General features: G+C 43.3%; 1 protein-coding gene across 3 annotated transcripts in view; it reads right to left on the bottom strand.

Annotated features, from left to right (window-relative positions):
- The window catches only part of NEURL1 (neuralized E3 ubiquitin protein ligase 1), a 93,962-nt gene extending 79,214 nt beyond the window's left edge, over nt 1–14,748 (bottom strand). For 2 of the 3 annotated variants that reach the window (XR_012487045.1, XM_074295496.1), the window contains exon 1: nt 13,761–14,748. Coding sequence is in view for 1 of the 3 variants with exons in the window: in XM_074295496.1 (XP_074151597.1) it covers nt 13,761–13,845 (85 nt within the window). In the remaining 2 variants the exon portion in view is untranslated. Of the gene's footprint in view, nt 1–9,227; nt 9,334–13,760 lie in introns of all 3 variants that reach the window. The other variant, XM_074295498.1, reaches the window with a different exon arrangement.
- Nucleotides 14,749–19,211: the final 4,463 nt, after the last annotated feature.

The following is a 19,211-nucleotide window of genomic DNA, read 5'->3' as shown; positions in this document are numbered from 1 at the left end:
GGAGTCTAAGCCATATCACTTCTTCTTGTCCATCAGTATCTCATGAGAAACTTTGTCAAATGTCTTATTGCAATCTACATAATGCTATAATTAAGACATTTTCCCTAGCCACCCCTCTAGTAACCCTGTCAAATAGGAGATGAACTGAGTTTTGTGTGCCATCTTTTACATACCCGATGGCTCTGATGGATCACTGATACTCTTCTTAAAAATCCTCTTAATAATAATAATATATAATAATAACTTAATAATGTTGATGGCAATCCCAGCCAAGCTCACAACCATTTGTTTGTAGAATGTACCCTCTTTACTTTAAAAAAACGGGGTCATTTCCCTGACTTGAGGCATATGGTACCACCCTTCCCATCTGTAAAAATGAGAGGGTTTGTTAACATGGCCTTGCAGCTCTAACGGTCTAACACAACACACTGCTAAAGTGCTATAGGAAGAATCCAGAGGAAGGCTAGAATACTTTCAGAGTTCCTGAGAGAGAAATACAAATGTCTCAGAAGTAGTGACTGGAAAACACTCCCTGCCCCAAATGCTCAAAGGGATGCCAGAATTCCAAGAAGGATAGAGGCTAGAATCTTTGCTTAGATTAGTGGATGAAAGAATCAAAGGAAAGAATAACCTACCCTGTGGTTATTGATGGGGATGGCAAAAGATCAGATGCAAAAGGGGGCATTTTTAAGGCTCTTTGAGCTTATGAAGAAATGACTCTTGGAGAAAGACTCTTCACAGAGGGAAAGAAAGCCTCATCTTAGGCCTCTGTGTCTCTAAAATGGGTTCACAGGATCAGAGATCCAACCCCTTCACTCTTGTTGTTCACTCATTTCAACACTGTCCTAAAGGCAAAGAATATTGCTGCTGCACTTTAGTTGTTTTCAGTAGGTGATCTCTTTTGTGGTCTTTTTGGCAAAGACACTGGAGCAGTTTTCCATTCCCTTCTTTTCATTTTACAAATGAGAAAACTGAGGCAAACAGAATGAAGTTCCTTGCCCAGGGTCACATAGCTAGTAAGTGTCTGAGGCCACATTTGAACTCAAGGTCTTCCAGCTCCAGACCCAGCAAATGCTCTTATCTACTGTCCTACCTCACTGCTCCTTCCCTTCCCTTTTCTATAAGGAAACCCAAACCTTTTGAGATTAAATGACGTGCCCAAGACCAAAGTTGTAGTTAAATACCAGAGGTGGGATTTGAACTCAGATCCTTCGATGGGGTACAAACTTGTCTCAATTCCAGTAACAAGACAGAGGAATCACAAGGAAGACAAAGAAGAGCTCTGGATAAGAGAGGGAGGACAGTGACTGTCAGAGTCCACGGCCCTAGCTGCATCTCTGCTTCTCTCCTACCTCCAATCCCTAGACAGACCACATCAAATACTTTGTGACCACGAATTTCCCATCTCCTCTATAAAGGAGAGTGAGAGGGGAGGGGGGTATTTTAAGGAATTAGCATCACCCTGGAGAAAGCCCAGGGCACGGGCAAGGAGTATAATGACTTTGTGCTGAAATCTTCTTGGACACCAACACCAGGATGGCATCTGAAAAGGGCTGGCAGAGGCCAGGCATCAAACATGAGACCCAAACCTAGGCTGGCCCCCGGCTCTGGCCCCAGAAACTGCCTCTCAAATACCACGGCCAGTGGTCTACCTCTCAGAGGCGACTCCGTGGTCCCTATCACCATTTCCAGAGCCCCAAATTTTGGTGAAGACCCTAAAGTTCATAGAGCCTTCCTCCATGTCACTGAACTGGATTCAGGTCTGGAATCCTGTTGCCAACTCCCATATGCTGCAGCTCTCCTTGGTCCAACTGATCCAGTGCTGAGACCAGAAACCAGGCTATGACATCCTTATCTACATGGCTACTATCTTTATTTCCTTTAGCTCCCATTCTTTTTCTATTCTCTGTATCTTTTCCTCTTTTCCTTTTCTTTCTCCCTCTTTCCTCCCGTCTCTCCCTTTCTATTCCATCAGGACTCACCACCTGCTCATTTAGATAGAGCAAGAGGATTATGTGTAATGATCGCTGATAAGTATCTTTTAATAAACCCGAAGCAATAAAGTTTCTGGCCCAAGTCTCGGCTGCCATCCTGGCTCAGGGAGCCTTCCTGTTTTCTACTGTCTCCCTCTCTTCCTCCCACTTCCTAAGTCTTTTCTGGGAAGGGGCCAACAAGGTCTATCTCCAGGATATGGGAACTAGGGGTTCCAGGGAAGAATAGGATGGATTGTTGGAGGAAAAGGATCAAGGCTGATCTAATGACACCATCAAACCACAATTCAGGTTCTCCAGAAAACAATTTTTTTTTGTGCTTTTGACAAATAAAAAGCTTCACAAACACTGATCTCAACCTAGCTATGGTTCCCCCACTCTGTCCTTGCTCAGCGTCACTCCCAGCTGGTGTGACATGCAGCCTGACTGGCATACATTCATCCCCCAGCCTTCCCTACCACCCACCAAACCAGCTCTTAAGTGTTGCCAAGGAAACCATGCGCATCCCACACGGAGTTGCCACAGCAACGAGCTCAGCCAGACGCAGCACCCAGCCTCTCACCCCTGTGTGTGTGTGCAGGGCTCTGGGACTGAAAGCATCACTGATTGAGGGGAACTGAGGCCACAGGCTATGATGAGCCAGAATTCCTGATAAAGGCTCCCCTGGAAGTCTACCACCTTAAACTCCTGTCCTTCTTTTCCATTGTTCTTTCCTCCTAACCTGTAAAATCCACAAGTCCTATTCAATATGTATTATGCTCCTACTATGTGCAAAGAACTAGGCTAGACCTTGAAGCAGTTACAAAGGTGAACCAGAGAGGAAAAAGCCAGTCCCTCCCCCACTCCAGGAGATTTTAATTGAATAGGAATAATAATTCATGTACATAGCTAAACATCATACATACAAATTGGGAAAGTAGATATAAGTGGAATACAAAAAGCTATGAGAACAAGAGAGCTCACTTCCAGGTAGAAGAAATCAACAAAGGCTTTTCAGAGGAGGGGACATTTAAATGAAGTCTTGAAAATTGGTAGGAAGGACATCAAAAGGCAGAGATGGGGGACTGGGGAGTGAACATGCTCAGTGTAACATTCAGAGTAAACTAAGATGGAAAAGGGAGTGTTCTAGTCTAACTTGGGCAAAGGGCACATGACGGGGAGCAGAGGAAACAAATGAATCTAGAAAAGTTGTTTAGAGGCAGGCTATAGAGAGTTTTAGGAGGTTGGACTTAATTCCATACAAAATAGGGAGCTATTTAAGGTTTTTGAGCTGGGAAGTGACCCTGATCAGAGAGATGACTTCCTAGATCAAGAACTGGAAAGGGCCTCATGCTATCTGGCATAATTATCTCATCTTATACATGAGAAACTGAGGTTCTGTAAGCATAAGAGGTAGGGTTTGAATCAGCTCCTCCGACTTGAGCTAGTGATTCTTCCACCATATTACTCTGCCTCCCTTTGCATTAGGGAGATTAATCTGGGATGGGACCTCATACTGCTTTGAATTACCAATTCCTCTCCTCCAGTTTATAGACTAGACATCATTTCTTGGACATAGGGAACCCTCAGGGGAAGAGAATCCCTCTACCACCAAAGATGCTGACTGACCTTCTTGTTTTACAGAGTTACCTAAATTATTGAGAGATTTCCAGTATGTGTCAGAGCTGGGACTTGCATTCTATTGTCATGGACCCTGATTCTCAACATGGTTCAAGAGTTTCCTTTCCCTTCTCTAACACTTTCCCCTCATGCCATCCTCTTTAAGAAAGGCATGCAGCTCAGCTCAGAGGAAACAGACATCAGTAACGGTAATGATGGGCCCTGATTACCCATAGCTTTTATTTGGGACATGTGAGTCAATGAGTCAATCAATCAGCAAGCACTTATTAAATGCCTATTATATAATGGGATTTGTACTAGTTGCTGGGGATAAAAAGACAAGATGAAACAATCCCTGAGCTCAAGGAGCTTACATTCCATCAGAGGAGATACAAAGGTTTTCCTCCTCACCTCATAGGCACCAAGATTTGGAGAAAGTTCCCGTGTATTCCCAAGTCTCTGGGATGTACAGATTAATGGCAGTCTGAAAGGAAATTCCACCAGGTCTGCTTTAGGTTAGGCTTATGAAGCGAGTAGAACAAAAAGCAGAATTTTTCAGAAAAACTCCCACCTTCTATGTTAACTTCTTCCAGAACATAGAGGAGCTCTCTCTTAGTCCCTAATTTCCTGCTCGGGAAGGGAGAGGTACATGAAGCCAGATAGGCACAACTATGGGCTAGAAATTCTTCCAGCTTAACCCAAGAGAATCTGGGATGCTGGGGGAGCCACAGAGAAATGATTTTGTCTGTCCTCCCATTTCTGAGCTAGATGAATGGTTCTCCCATTCTTTAAATTCTGTGGGGACTTTTACCTCTGAGTAGTTCAGGCCTATATGTAACCTTTGTCTGTCCTGCTATTATTTAAGTCAATTTTTCAACACCAAGTCCACTGTTCAACACCAACACAGAGCACAGGATCCCAGATTTAGAGCTAGGAGGAACCTTAGAGGTCATACGAGGTAGAATACAACTTGATCATGTTTGGAAACCTATCTAGTATCTCTGATACTCAAAGAGTTTTCTGGCCTTTGTCTCACCAGAATGATTAAAAGAGCTTCCAAAACCACCTCTCTTCTTCCAGTCTCTCTTATTTTAATCTTATTTACATGCTGTCATATTCACCGTCCTCATTAAATGCTTTCCTTTGAATTGAACAGCTCTAAAAACCTTCTCAGGTACCTTCAGATTTTCCCCCTGAAAATCAATCAAGTCCAAATTCCTCAACCTGGCACTGGAGACCCTTCAAGACATGGCCTCAACCCACTCTTCTAGCCCAAATCCCCACAATCCAAATCATTATTTCACTATTCTTAAACACCTGGAGTTTTCACTCTGTAGTGATTTAAAAAAAAAAAAAACCTACCCTTTGGTAGTCTGGTAAAGTCTATAGATCCTTACTCAGAATCATGTTTATAAATAATTGAAGGAAAAATTAAATTCTAGATAGAAGTTGAAATAAAGTAAAAATAATGATGTAAGTTTTTTTCCTCACCCAAAATTATGGACCCCCTGAAATCTCTTCTTTACTCTAGGTAAAAAATCTCTGGTCTAGACCCAGCTCTTAAACTGTGAGTCATGACCCCACATAGGGTCTCGTAACTAAATGTGGGGTCATAAAATTATGATTTATTATCGTAAATGTTTGATTTGTATGCCTTTTTTATATACTTATCTATCTGGGGTCACATAAAAATTTCTCAGGTGAAAAAAGGTCATGAGTAGAAAAAGTTTAAGAAGCCTAGTCTAGAGGAACCTCCAGAGACCAGTTAAAAGCCACTGAAACAGACTATGTAGGAGACAATATAGGATAGATTTGGTGGGGGACCCAGCATGGAAAGAGAAAAGCCCAGTGGCCTATACCCCCCGGAGAGTCCTGGGAATGACATCTTATTATAAACAGGATGGTTTTGTTAGCTTTTGGTCACAATGAAAGATCAAAATAAGTGCAGATAATTGCAAACAGGAGTCTTGGCTGTTCCAGGGAGAGGCTCTGATAACAACAGGTGTCAGACGGATACAGCCTTTGACAAGCCAATCTGGATGGCGACAACCTGAGTCCATAAGTATAAAGGCCTCTGGACAAACAATGAGTCACTGGGAAATGGTGGAAGAGGGAGATCCTCAGGATTTGATATCTACTCCCAAAGACTTTCCACTTGGTACTAGTAAGCAGCGAGGTGGTACAAGGATGGAGCACGTGGCATCAGGAAGAATCCAATTCAAATTTGGTCCCAGTCACTTCCTAGCTGTGTCATCTTAGGCAAGTCACTTCATCTCTCTCTATCTCAATTTCCTCAGTTGTAAAATGGGGATGATAATAATAGCACCCAAGACTGTGGTGAGGATTAAATGAGACAACATTTGTAAAACACTTAGAGAAGTGCTATATAAATGCTATTATTATTATTACATCAGAAAAAGTAGCTATCTAGGCTGTGACTCTAATACTCCCATCTTCTAGTCTGTCCCCTGCTCAAGGACATTCATGACGCCCCCTCACAATCTACTCCACCTGGTATTCAATTCCAAACCCACAGATTGACACCTACCATCATGTGGAGCACAGAGATGTCCCCATTTTTGTCAAAAGCCCCCCCATCTTTTCAGGGTCCCCCATTCATCACCTTAGCATTACCCTTGACCCTTCTTTCTCTCTCACTCCACATATTCAATTGGTTTTCAAATCTTGCTGTTTCTACCTCTAGATGCCATGTATCTCCCCCATCCCATCTCTTTTCTCTACCACATAGCTTAGTTCAGTCTCTCACTGCCTCTCACATGGATTATTTTACAACAGTCTCCTAACTGGTGTCTATAACTCCTGTCTCTAAGTGTTTTGATCCGTCCTCCATGCGGCAACCAACACTGTTTTCCTTAAAGACTGATCTATGTCATTCTCTTGATCAACTCTAGTGATTTCTTATTATCTTTAGGATAAATAATAAAATCATTTGTTTCCATTTTAAAGTCCTTTATAAGCTAATTTTTAACCTTTCTTTTCAGCTTCATCGAATATTATACCCTCTCCTCAGCCAAACTGAACACGTTTCTCTTCACCCAGGACACTCCATTTCCCATTTCCCACCTCCAGGCTTTTGCACTGACTATTCTATATACCTGGAATTCACTTCCTATTCACCTCCACTTCCTTCCTCCTAAACAAACTGGCATTTAATTATACTTGTCTTTATTGTCTTTGTACTTATTGTGTATATTTTTATACTTGTCTTTTTCATTAGAATGTTGCTCCTTACTATTCGAAATTTCCCTAGAAATAATCCTTGTAATCGAGCACAGAGCCTCTCATCCAGTAGATGTTTAATAATTGTTTTTTAATTGGTTCAATAAGTGAACAAATGATTATGAATAAATGAACCTCATTTCTCACTACTTCTCAATATGAAGCCTCATTCCTGCTAGGCCAGTTTCTTCACTGTCTATCCTTTCTGTGCTCCCAGATCAACTTACGACACTACCACCCCTTCCAACTCCAACCCACTGTGACATTACCTTCATATATACCAGACTTGAGAGGCTCCTACCACCAGTTCTTAACTGAACCCTCCTCTTCTCCCATCTTCCCCTACTCTTTATATATCTTCAAATTTCACTTCAAGCTCACCTCCTCCAAGAAGCCTTCTCTGACCTTCATTTGACATTACAATTTATACTACACAATTTAGCATATATATTTTCATCCTTTGGTTAGTTTATTCAACCAGAAAGGGCCCCCATTGGCAGAAAATATCCATGTCTTTTCCTTCTATCAGCCTCATTATACATCTCTGATTTGGGCTACTGCCAGCCATCTTAAAACTTTAAAGACTCTGGAGGAGAATTTCTCACTCAAATCCAATTCACTCTAGTGAAGTCATTGGTCCTCTGTGAGAACAAAGCATGGACAAAAACAACAATATCCCTGAATAGGCAAACTATTATAGGCCAGTGAATGCCTCTTGGTTAATTGGTTGATTGATTGACTGATTGATTGTTTGACTGACTGATTCCACATCTATGGCAAGACTACATTCCTAACCCTTCACACAACCCTTTTCCTAATAGTTCTAGGATTGGTCTTAAGTCTATAATTAAATCAGTAGGCTTTCAGATAACATGACCATCAGGTACTCATGACCTTAATGACCTTTTTATTACACAGAAAATCTTAAGACTCCTGAAGACTGTGTGAGGGATGAGAAAATATCAATTTAGTTAGGAACAAGTATATAACTTATACTTATTATAAGTAATAAGTTAAGGGGAAAACTTAAATTATACTTAGAAAGTAGTAAGTTCTTGAATTATCCATTGCTAACCTAAAAGGGGCGACTTTGAAGTTATAACCGATTTTCTAAAGAAATGAAGGATACAATGAAAAGATTTCTTGTCTGTCCCTCTCCCCTACCATTATTTCTCTCCCTTCCAAACTCTTCCCCAGGTCACTTGAGCCTTTTCATCTAAGATTACCTTACCTCAACTCTCTCTATATAGATCTTGTATGAACATAGTTGATCATGATCTCTTCTATTAGTGTATAAGCTCTTTGAGGGCAGAGATTATTTTTGTGTTTTTGTCTTTCTTTGTTATCCCCAGCACTTGACACAGTGCCTGGCCCATGGTAAATGATCATGCCTGTTGGTTGATTGATTACCCACAACCCAGCAACAGCCTACATGCACCCTCTGCCACTATTTTCATCCTCACACCAGGTTTCCTCCATTTTGCTTTTGTTAAAATAGTGAGAAATTCAGAGATGGTAATTACAGGAGGAGGAAGGAGAGACTGGAGGTGGCTCATTCAGCAACAGAATTCTGGGCCAGCCCTGATCCAATTACAGCCTGAATTAAATGGAGGTACCTGGGTGGGGGCTGGGAAGGGGATCACCAAAAAGTGCTAGGCTAGAAAGAGAAGACTGCTAGGTTATTCCCAGAGAGAAGTCAGCCCCCTTGCCCTCCTTCACCTACACATCAGCTCTGAAGAACAGTGGAACAGAAAGTACCAGGCTTCCTCCATCTAAATAGCTATTGCAAGCGAATCCAGAAAAGGAGTTGGGAAAAAGAGATTGAGAGAGAGAGGCGGGGGAGGTTGTCATGGATTTTAAAGCATGGTCTGACATATGACCAGTCACTGCAAATCAAGGAGAAAAGTGAACAATTTCCCTAAGTCGGGCAGAGCGAGGGTTAGATATCTCTAACAGACCATGGTGGAGACAATGATGGATTGCCATCTCCTAGATCTTGTCCCAATTTCTTTCCTTCCTGGCCTTGCACATATCCCATGGCTCCAACTCCCTCAGAAGACTTTCTGAATCACAGAAATAGAATCATAGTTCTCTAGTGAGAAAGAATTTCCAAAGCTATCTAGATAAATCCTCAATTTACAGACAAGAAACCTGAAGTCCATCAAGGTAAGAGACTTTCCTGAGATTAAACTTCAGGGGCAAACCTGAGCCCAGATCCTTTGACTCCAGAGCCAGTATGCAAGCAAGAGTCTCTATCCTGATGAGCCTGATTCTAAACAGGGAGGTGTTTAATTCCTAGGAATTGCATGGAGTAAAGAGAAAAGGAAGCTTCCTGATATCCAGACTTGATGGGTTTGGGGGTGGAGGTTTGGAGGAAGGTATCCGCTCCTTCCATACCTGGCAGAATACAGGCCTTGATGAGTCACCACCGCAGGAAGCACATTTTCCTTCTGTATAGCACAATCACTGGTTTCAAAGATGGTAGGAAGAGGGTCTGTGGGGACTGGAGAAACAAGGTTGTCTTGTGTTAGATTTGGGATCAATCAGTCATCTTACTACCATTCTCAACAGTACAGTGTGGTTGGTCAAAGAATCAAGAGACTTAGATTAATTTTGTCACTAACTTGCTATGTGACCTGGGCAAGTCACTTAACCCCATTGCCTCACAGCAAAAAAAATAAAAATAAATAAATAAAATAAGTTGCTGAGAAGGTGCTGAATTTAATTAGAAGGAACATCTTCTCCAGGAGATTCCCTAAACCTTGTAAACTATTAAGCAGTATGTAAATGACAGGGGATATTATTCTACAATCATTATAAAACTGAAAAACTGGCTATTTAATGATGATAGGATGGAGTCCTTTCCCTATAAAACACAGATTTCCCTTCTGCATCCTGAAATGATAAGTGTGTATAATTCTGCAAAGCTGTCAAAGGACTATTGAGAATATGGAAAAGTCCAGGAAGTTATGAGGAAGGTAGAAATAATAGCAGCTGTCTGGTCCAGGGTCTCTGGACCATGAAGAAGAAAAAATAAAGAGCAAAACAAAGGCCTTTAAGCCTCAATAACCTGCCTGCCCAGTTTTTAGAAGTAATCAAAGCTATCTATAGTTATATGAAAAAGTGCTCTGTCACTATTGATAAGAAAAATGCAAATTAAAACAACTCTTGAGTTGTTTCACACTTATCTGATTGCTAATGTGACAAAAAGGAAAATGACAAATGCTGGAGGGGATATGAAAAAATGGGGACACTAATGCACAATTGCTGGAGTTGTGAAATAATCCAATCATTGTGGAAAACAATTTGCAACTAGGCCCAAAGGGCTATAAAACTGTCCATACCCTTTGACCCAGCAATACCACTACTAACTCTGTATCCCAAAGAGCTCAAAGAAAAAGGAAAATGACTCATACGTTAAAATATTTATAATATCTCTTTTTAGAATTAGAATTAGAAATTAAGGGAATGTCCATCATTTAGGGAATGGCTAAAGAAAATGTGGCTTAATGACTGTGATGGAATACTATGGTGCTATAAGAAATGACAAGAGAGATAGTTTCAGAAAAACCTGAGAAGACTTACATGAATTGATGCAAAGTGAAGTGAACAGCATCACTGCAATGATGGTCAACTGTGAAAGACTTAGCTATTTTCAGCAATACAATGATCCAAGACAATTCCAAAGGACTCATGATTTAAAAAAAAAAAAAAAATGCTGCCCATCTCTAGAGAAAGAGTTGATGAATCCTGATGCTAACTGAAGAATAACTTTTAGACTTTCTTTGTCTTGCTTTTTTAATAATATGGCTAATATAGAAACATTATTTTGCATAGTTTCGTATGTATAACTGATATCATATTGCTTATCTTCTAGATCAGTAGGGAATGATGAAAGGAAGGGATAAAATTGGAATTCAAAAAAATTTTAAAGAATGTTAAAAAGAAATAACATTTTTTGAAGAAAAAAGAAAAAGAAACCTGCCAGCCATGTGAAACCCCAGGACATCACATACACTGAATGAAGTGTAAGTGTCCCATCCTGGAATTTAAGGTCCTTGGTAATCTGGCGCCAAACCACTCACAGGATTAAAAGCTGGTTAGGGACCTGAGAGATCAAGCTCAAAACCCTCATTGTACATATTGGAAAACTGAGACTCAGGAAGCAGGCAGTTCAAGGTCACACATTAAATAACATCCAGATCACACAAACTAACACATCCAGATCATACTGCTTCCTAGGCTCATTTCTCAATTGCCATGGACCCTTAACTACAGACAAGCCAACCTTCTCACTATCATCAAATATACATGATGCAATGAAAAGAGCTTCAGAATTAGCATCAGAGAAATCCTGCCTCCACTACTTACTATCTGTGGGGTGTGAACCAGTCAGCTTCCTTATCTATAAAATTCGAGGATTGGAACCTAGATGACCAAAGAGGTCCCTTCCCATTTTAGATGCTATGATTCTGTGCCACATAGAAACCTCTCTCTGAATTGATGCAGTTTCTTTCTCCTAGAATCTCTTCTCCTCTCCTCAAATTCCACTTCTTTCAAAAGCCTTCATTGACCACTCTAAGCATCAGTGATACTATACTTACTGTCTATAACGTTCTTTGGGCACTAAGCCATGCTGCCCGGTATGATTAGTTATCTTTGCATGAAGATCTCTCCTCCCTCCAAGCTTCTCATGGGCTAAGGACCACGTCTCATAAATCTGAATCTCCTGAAGGTCAGAAAGTAGCTGGAGATTTTGCTACAGCTGGAACACATGGTCATTGATTCCTAGACCCATCATCCTTAAGCTGTGGTCCAAGTAAATCCTAATACCATGGGAATCAACTGCAGCTGGAATTTTTCTTCCAAAGAGGTGGTTCCCTTTGTCCTATACCCTCCTTGGTCATTGAGACTGGTACATGACTCACTTGTTCTTCCTGGAAATGAAAGGTATTGATTGTTTTGAGGCTGAAGCAAATGCAGCTAAAGGAGGTAAGACACAGTAAGTATCTGAGGCTAGGCTTGAACTCAGATCCTCTGGATTCCTAAACCTGTGGTCTGTCTACTGTGCTCCTTGGCTACCCTATATGTGAATGTAGCTGTGTTACCCGGGGCAAGTCACTCAAATCTGTGCCTCAGTTTCTACATCTATAAAATGAACTTAACAAGGAAATGACGAACCACTTCAATAATCTTTGCCCCAAACGGGCAAATAGACTCTTTATGACAAGAGCCTGAGATGACTGGAAATGACTTAATATCATATCACATATATACCTATATGTACATAATTGACATGTGCATATATGTATATATGTGTGTATACATATATAGCCTATATGTCCACTATTGTCACTGTTGACCTCAGGAAGAGGGCAGCAGACAGGAAAGACCGGTCACCCAATCTCAAATGCTAGGACTACAAGCCCAACCACCCAAAAACTTGTAAGGGGCAAAATAAAAGCTGTCCCACTTGTATACTGTAGGCAATGTATTTATGGAACTCCTTCCCAGATGGCATAGACCAGAAAAACAAACAGGTTCCAAAGGATTTAAATACACTGTTGTGAGGTGGAGCCAGTAACTGCTCATCAAAGGCAGCTGGGAAAGTCCAGGCTTCCTCACAAGGTCAGAAGGAGAGTCTCAGAGCGGGAGCAGACCTCGGAGGCATCTAGTGGAACCTAGGCCTGGACAAAGGTCCCTTCTCCAGTGCTCCCGACCCGGTTACTCGGAGGAAATCCCCTCTCTCTGGAGGCAGCCCAATCTGGTTTTGGATAACTCTAATTTATAAAAGGTCTTTCCTGACACAGATCAGAACCTGCCTCTGCATTAGAACATGACAGCCTTTCAAACACAGAAGATAACTATTAGATCTCCTCTAAATTATCTTTTCAACAGGCTAACATCCCTGGCTCTTCCCACTGATACTCATTTATAGTGTTTTTGACATTGTGGTCATGCGTTTCTTAATATTCTACTTCTCTGTGAATCTCTTACTATGTGGGGCCCAGAACTGAACAAAGTATTTCAGATGAGGCCTGAGCAGGGCAGAGCGTAACTTAATGCAGCATTAACTTTTTGGCTGCCGTGACTCACTGTTGACATATGGAGCTTGCAGTCCACTAAAACTCCCAGATCTTTCTCACAAGAATTGTCTAGCTGGCCATATCTCCTTCCATCCGTACTTAGGTCCAGCCCAGGGATCCTCAGAAACAGCTTCCTGGGCTAGTTGGGGAGGTGGAAGTGACATTTCCGGAGGCAGAGAATAATCCTCTTTTCCTTTAAAAGTTCCAGCTTCCAAAGCCTGGTCCAGCCTGGACTGGACTTGCTCATCTTTGGATGAACAAGAAACCTCCTTGGCCTGTGGGAGAACAGTGACAGGCTGTCTGGGGGGCTATGAGGTCTGCTCTTTAACCCTGATCCAGGAAGGTGTGGACCATTCCAGGGAGACTGGTCAGCAAGCCCACAGAGAGGGGCGGCGGAGCAGTTTGAGATTATTCAGACAGAGCGGTTGGGCTGCCCAGCCGCTCTTCTCTCTGTTCTGCAGATAGCGTGCCCGATACCCGGAGGAGGGAGATGCTGAGACAGGTCACCGGGGCCACAGCCGGGCCCTCCAGTGCATCCCCAGCAGCAGAAGCTCAGTTCGAGGAGAAAAGCCTATTCTTCAAGTGCGTACAACAGGTGGCCGCTTTCTCCCCACCGTCCCCATCCCGGGCAGAATCGGTTTCCCCTTCCCCTCCCCTCCCCAAGCTGTGCCCAGACTTCAGCAATGCCCCCTGCCCTCTCAGCTCCCAGTCCCCAACGGGGACCCTCCCCTCCCCCAGCTGCGCCCAGACCCCGCGACGTGCACCGCTCCCCCCGCCCTCCCGCGGCTTCGCCCCGTCCGCCGGAGTCCGGCGCCCCCGCCTCCCCGCCACAGCCCTGCTTTACCTGGAAGGTGCTGGCGATGGACCCGGGGCCCCCTGTTGGGGCTGCCCCGGGGCAGGGCGGGAATACTGGAGAAGCTGTTACCCATGACATCCAAAACCTGAGGGTGAGGTTAACGACGGTGTTCTAAAAGGGGACTGGGCGAAGCTGAAAGGAAGGAGCCGGGGCTCCGCGCGTGTGCGTGTGAGAGGGAGAGTGCCCGTGTCCGTGTCCGTGTCCGTGTCCGTGTGAACGAGGGTGCGCGCCCGCGGAGGGAGGGGGCTGCGCGGCGTTGCGCTGCGCCGCCGCCGCCGGACCGCGCTGCCTCCCAGACCGCTCTCCTTCCCCGCTTTCCTCCTCCTCAATCGCCTCTGTCTCCAGACGAAGCGGGACTGCCCCTGGGACAGCGCCCGCTCCGCTCCAGCTCTCCCGGCTCGGACGGTCTAGCTTCCTCCCATTCCCCCGGGCTGGGCCGGGCAGCCAGTGGTCGGGGGCTTGGGGTTTTCCTGCCCGGCCCGGGCTGCCTGTTGGCCGCTTAGCTGTCTGGCTCTGAGGGTCCCTGGGCCGGGCCCCACAGAGGCCCCCCGCCTTCTGCGGCTCCTGCTCTTGTTCTTGCCCCAGTTTTTGCTTATTGTCCTTCTCGGGCTCCTGCTCAGGCTGCGCTGCGCCGCGGCTCGGCCGCGCTCCTCCGCTTCCATAGAGTCTAGGGCCAGCGACCTCGCCGGGGGTGCTCAGCTTCGCCACAGTCCCTTCTCTGCCACTCTCCGGGCATGGTCTCTTCCCTTCCGGCTGGCCGCGGTTGTGTGTTCTTTGACCCCCTCCAGCCACCCGGTCTGCTTGAGGCGGGGGTTATTGGTGTTGAGCTCTAGGGGGTCCTCGGGGCGGGGCTGGGATTGTTGGTCACTCCCGAGTCTGATCTTTTCCCCCCGCCAGCCGCCGCCCTCCTTCCCTCCTTCCTTCCCTCCTTCCTTCCCTCCTTCCTTCCTCCCTCCACTCCCCCCACCCCCACCCCGGGCCCCCAGTTCCCTCACTCGCGTTGTTATGGTGACAGCTGCGCCGGTGAATGAGCTACTTAGCGACAAGTGGTCCAACGTTCGGCCAGATGTGGCACCGCTGCACCAGAGTTCAGGGGAGACGCTACCTGCCCTTCAGCTCCGGCGACTCTGGCGGCGCGTGAACAAGGGCATGGGCCGACTAGGCCCCCTCCTGGAAACAAGATAAGACAGCTTCTTTCTCTCGGGGACGACTTTTGGGGCAGTGGGCCTAAGGACAGTGGAGAGGAAGGCACGGGTGGGCCTTTGGGTATGATTCTCTAGGGGAGTGGGCGAGGACCGAGGCTGTCAGAGTCATGTATACAACACTGGGAAGGAGAGATGGGAAGTGGGGAGAATGAAATACAGACAATAAAGAGATGGGGATGAGGACAAAAGGTGTGGGATATGGAAAGGGCTGCAGAGCGGGCGGGATACAGGACATAGCGGCAGGAAGTCCTGGATTCAGATTTGAACTCTGATACTTATTGACGGTGTCACAGAGCAGCCACTTAATCTCTTTATTCAGTTTTCTAATATATAAAATGCCTGGACTAAATGGCCTCTAAGGTAGCTCATAAATCTTTGATCTTATGAGGAAATGAGGGTGTAGAAATGGGAATTGAGATGTGCAGGTGATGGGGAATAATGTGGGTATAGAGAGATGGGGAGCTGTTAAATGGAATGGAGAAATAAGGAGATAAAAAACCAGAGAAGATGAGGATGGAAAGAGAGGGCAGTTTCCTTTTGTCCAGGGCTGGAGAAGGGAAGAGAAGCCAGGAAGAAGAATGGGAGAAAGAGCAGATGAGAGCCTCCTATTTCCTCTTCTACTTTCAGAAGACAGGGAGCTATCTCCAGAGCCAGGAAGATAAAGACCTTTGTGGAGACAAATGGAGATGGAGGGAGCAGCAGGGATAACTGAAGCATACCTGTTACAAGTATCAATAACCAACTTGTGTGATTCTTGGTCTCTTCTCAGACATTAAAGCTTTCAGCATCTTGGAAACTGTTACCCACAACCAAGGTTGTGTGTATATGCATGTGAAACAAGTGGATATGTTATATATCCGGGCAGACATGCTTAAAATGTACAAATACACATGCAAAAGATGCCCTTTATCACAGAGTATTCATTAAAAGAAGTGGGACTTTCACTGATTCTCCTTCTCTCCTGTTTCTCTCTTTTATAATTTGTTTCCAAGCAACCTTTTCAGCCTTATCTCCCACTACTCTCCTGACTATACTCACTAACTCTGAACATCGTCTATGCTCCAACAAAATCAGACTACTTACTCTTCCCTCTTCAGTTAGGCAGGCAGGTGCCAACATCTGTTCATCTGGGGGTGCTTGTTTTTGAAGAATACCTGGCATAAAGTTCTTCCCGCTTTCAGTTTTTCTCCACATCTTTGTTATTTATTTCAGGGTACTCAAACCTGAATGATATTGTGCCTTCATTCCCATCTTTCAACTCAATTTCAAGCAACAAGCATTTATTATTTATTTTGTGCCAGGCACTGTTAGGTACTGGGGATCCAATGACAAAAATGAAAACCATTCCAAGGGGTTGATATTTCACTTGGAGAGAGTAATATATATACAGATTATGTAAAATATGTAAATTTTATGTAAGATGTTCTTGCAAAATTATGCAAAAATTTTACATAGTAATTTAAAATATATAAAGCAAGTTAGGAGAGGGAATAGAAGAGATTAGGAAAGGCAGAGATTCCAAGAGACAGAAGTGAAGGAGTGAAAGATGCCTTGGAACAGCCCAAGGAAACTCAGAGGCAGTAGCTGGAAGACAGCAAGATGTCCAATTTTCTTGCACATTCTATAGAAAGTGTACATGACAGTGAGTAATGTGAAATCATCTGGAAATATGGATTAGAGCCTGATTGAAACTGTATTGTCTATTTTAATCTAAGAAACATGTTTTGCTTTATCCAAGGATGGCATATCAATGACTCTCCATTTCTATCCACCCAAAACACACACACACACACACACTCACACACACACTCCCCAAAGCCCCTGCCCTTCAGTGGTTGCCTCCAGGAGTAAATGTGAAGACCCTTTCAGGGGATCCACAAGTTCAAAACTATTTTCATAGTAATGCTAAAATGTATTAATTTCTACTGCAGTCAATACCCCGCAGATACAACTCAGGGTATGCTGGGGTCAGCTCAAACCGGCTCACAAAAGCCAACTGTTACATTTTCAGTGTAAATTTTTATATCTCAAAATTTGGCAAGTATACAAATCAGATTTTGATTTATTGTTTTGATGATTGTCTAGATTTAAGAAAGCGATACAGAAAATATTAATAATTCAGATTAAGCTTAAAAGTATACATGTGGGCAAAAAAAAAAAAAAAAGTGTACATGGGGGTAAGGAGGAAGCTGGCTGTTAAAAATTTACCAGCATTCTCCCTGGATATCACCTACATTTAAAAAAAAAAAAAAAAAAATCTTGGGGAGCCAATTCTCAGTAATTTTTAAGAATGTAAAGAGGAATTAAAACCAAAAAGTCTGAAAAATGTTTTCCTCAGTAGTCCAAATTCATGGTTTTTCAAGGTCTTTTATAATTTGTTCCCAAGAGACCTTTTCAGCTTTATCTCCCGCTACTCTCCTTACTATACTTACTAACTCTGTACATATTCTATGCTCCAGATTACTTACTCTTCCCTTTTTACATCATGATACATGCTTTCAAATCCTAATATCTTTGCCCACATCATTCCCTTTCCCTACTCATCTCTGTAGAAAACCTACCCATGATAAAAAGCTACAGTCAAATATCAGCTCTCTGACACCTTCCCTAATTTCAGCCAGAAGGAATGCATATGAGCTCGAATCATTCTTCTATATTGATTAAATTTACTTACAATAATACAGACCTACTCCATCTAATGCTGCTCATTTACCCTGAGCTCTCATAGTCTATTTCAGATCAATTATAGAATTAGAGGGAATGAGTTATTTCCATAAGAACAATATTATAAATAGGGGATCAGTTGAATGATGTTATAAAAGAATTGTAGAGCTTTATGATACAATTTGGATCTAATGTATTAGGAGTGCCATTGGGAAATTCTTCAGTTGGAATTAACTTTATATGGATATATGTTTGTGTCATTATTTTTGTACATGTTCTATCCATATATATATTCTTCACCCATTCGATTATAGAGGAGAGAGGACATCTTTATTTTTATACTCCCCCCATAACCTCTATCTTGTGCTCTCTCAGTGAATATTAAGAAGGGAAGAGAAGGGAAGGGAAGGAGAAAAGAAAGGGTGAATTTAACTATATAGAAGATTTTAGTCTAGATAAGGAAAGGAAAAGAAGATAAGAAAGGAAAGGAAAAGTGGAAGATAAGGAGGAAAGAAGGAAGAGGAGGGAAAGATGGAAGCTAGGGCAGGGAGGGAAGAGAAATTCCTCTGGGTCCAGATACTGTTCTCCAGAATACTCTATACTAAGAAAGTAAGAATGTATTCAATCCTGGAAGCTAGAACTTGGAGCCCTGAAGTAATGAAACAATAAACTTTTATTAAATGCCTACTTACTATATGTGAGGCTTGGGACTTGATGTTGGGAATACAGGGAGGTGGCCCTAAATTTTTGAGGGATGACTCAGTATCTCCTCTTTCCACCCTCTAAGCAGGATAATAATTCACTGCCTGCACACTTTTGTTCACAGTATCTCTGAAATCCCTAGTAACGGGGACCACTTGCAAGATCCCAATCCTAAAGAATCCAGAATTCTTTGAGTTGTCACTACTGACCCCTTGAATATGGGAGCATTCTCTCAAGATGAAAAGGAAGTAAACTGGGCCAGAGAAAGAAGCCAAGGATCTAAGCCAACTGGTCATCAGACTAGATAGTCTCCAGAGCTGAGCAGTACGTGGTTGCTAATTCATAGTAATTACTTCCTTTTCTTATACTTTCTCTTTATGAACTAATTGACAAATGGACAAGCACATCCAGCATATGTCTGTCTACAGATGTATGAACACACAGGACATCTGCTTGCTTGTGACGTGATACTCAGAAAACCCAAGCTATCCATAGATTACCTTGAGAAGACAAGCTTTTACAAAAACTTCTTTCCAAGGTTCAGGGTATTGCCCATAGGAATCCCCCCTTCAGGGCTAATGAACCTCATTTTGGTGGTAACCAAACAACTAAAGAGGAGGAAACTGGCTGAAGACCCCATGCACATACCCTGTTCTGTAACCACCAAGTAAGTGTCCCAGTTTTGTAACAATATTCTACCCACAATCTAGCTCAGCAAATCTGACCCTGGAGATCCTCTATTTGGAGTTGGAGCATTCAGGGGTTCTCAAACTATGGCCCACGGGCCAGATGTGGCCTGCTGAGAACATTTATGCAGCAGCAGGGTTATGGCAAATGGGCTGAGGGGCGGAGACAGAGTGTGAGTTTT

The sequence above is a fragment of the Sminthopsis crassicaudata genome, chromosome 2, assembly GCF_048593235.1.
Source record: "Sminthopsis crassicaudata isolate SCR6 chromosome 2, ASM4859323v1, whole genome shotgun sequence".
NCBI classification, from domain to species: Eukaryota; Metazoa; Chordata; class Mammalia; order Dasyuromorphia; family Dasyuridae; genus Sminthopsis; species Sminthopsis crassicaudata.
Note: the sequence above shows the minus strand (reverse complement) of the source record. Positions and strands in the feature narration are given on the sequence as shown.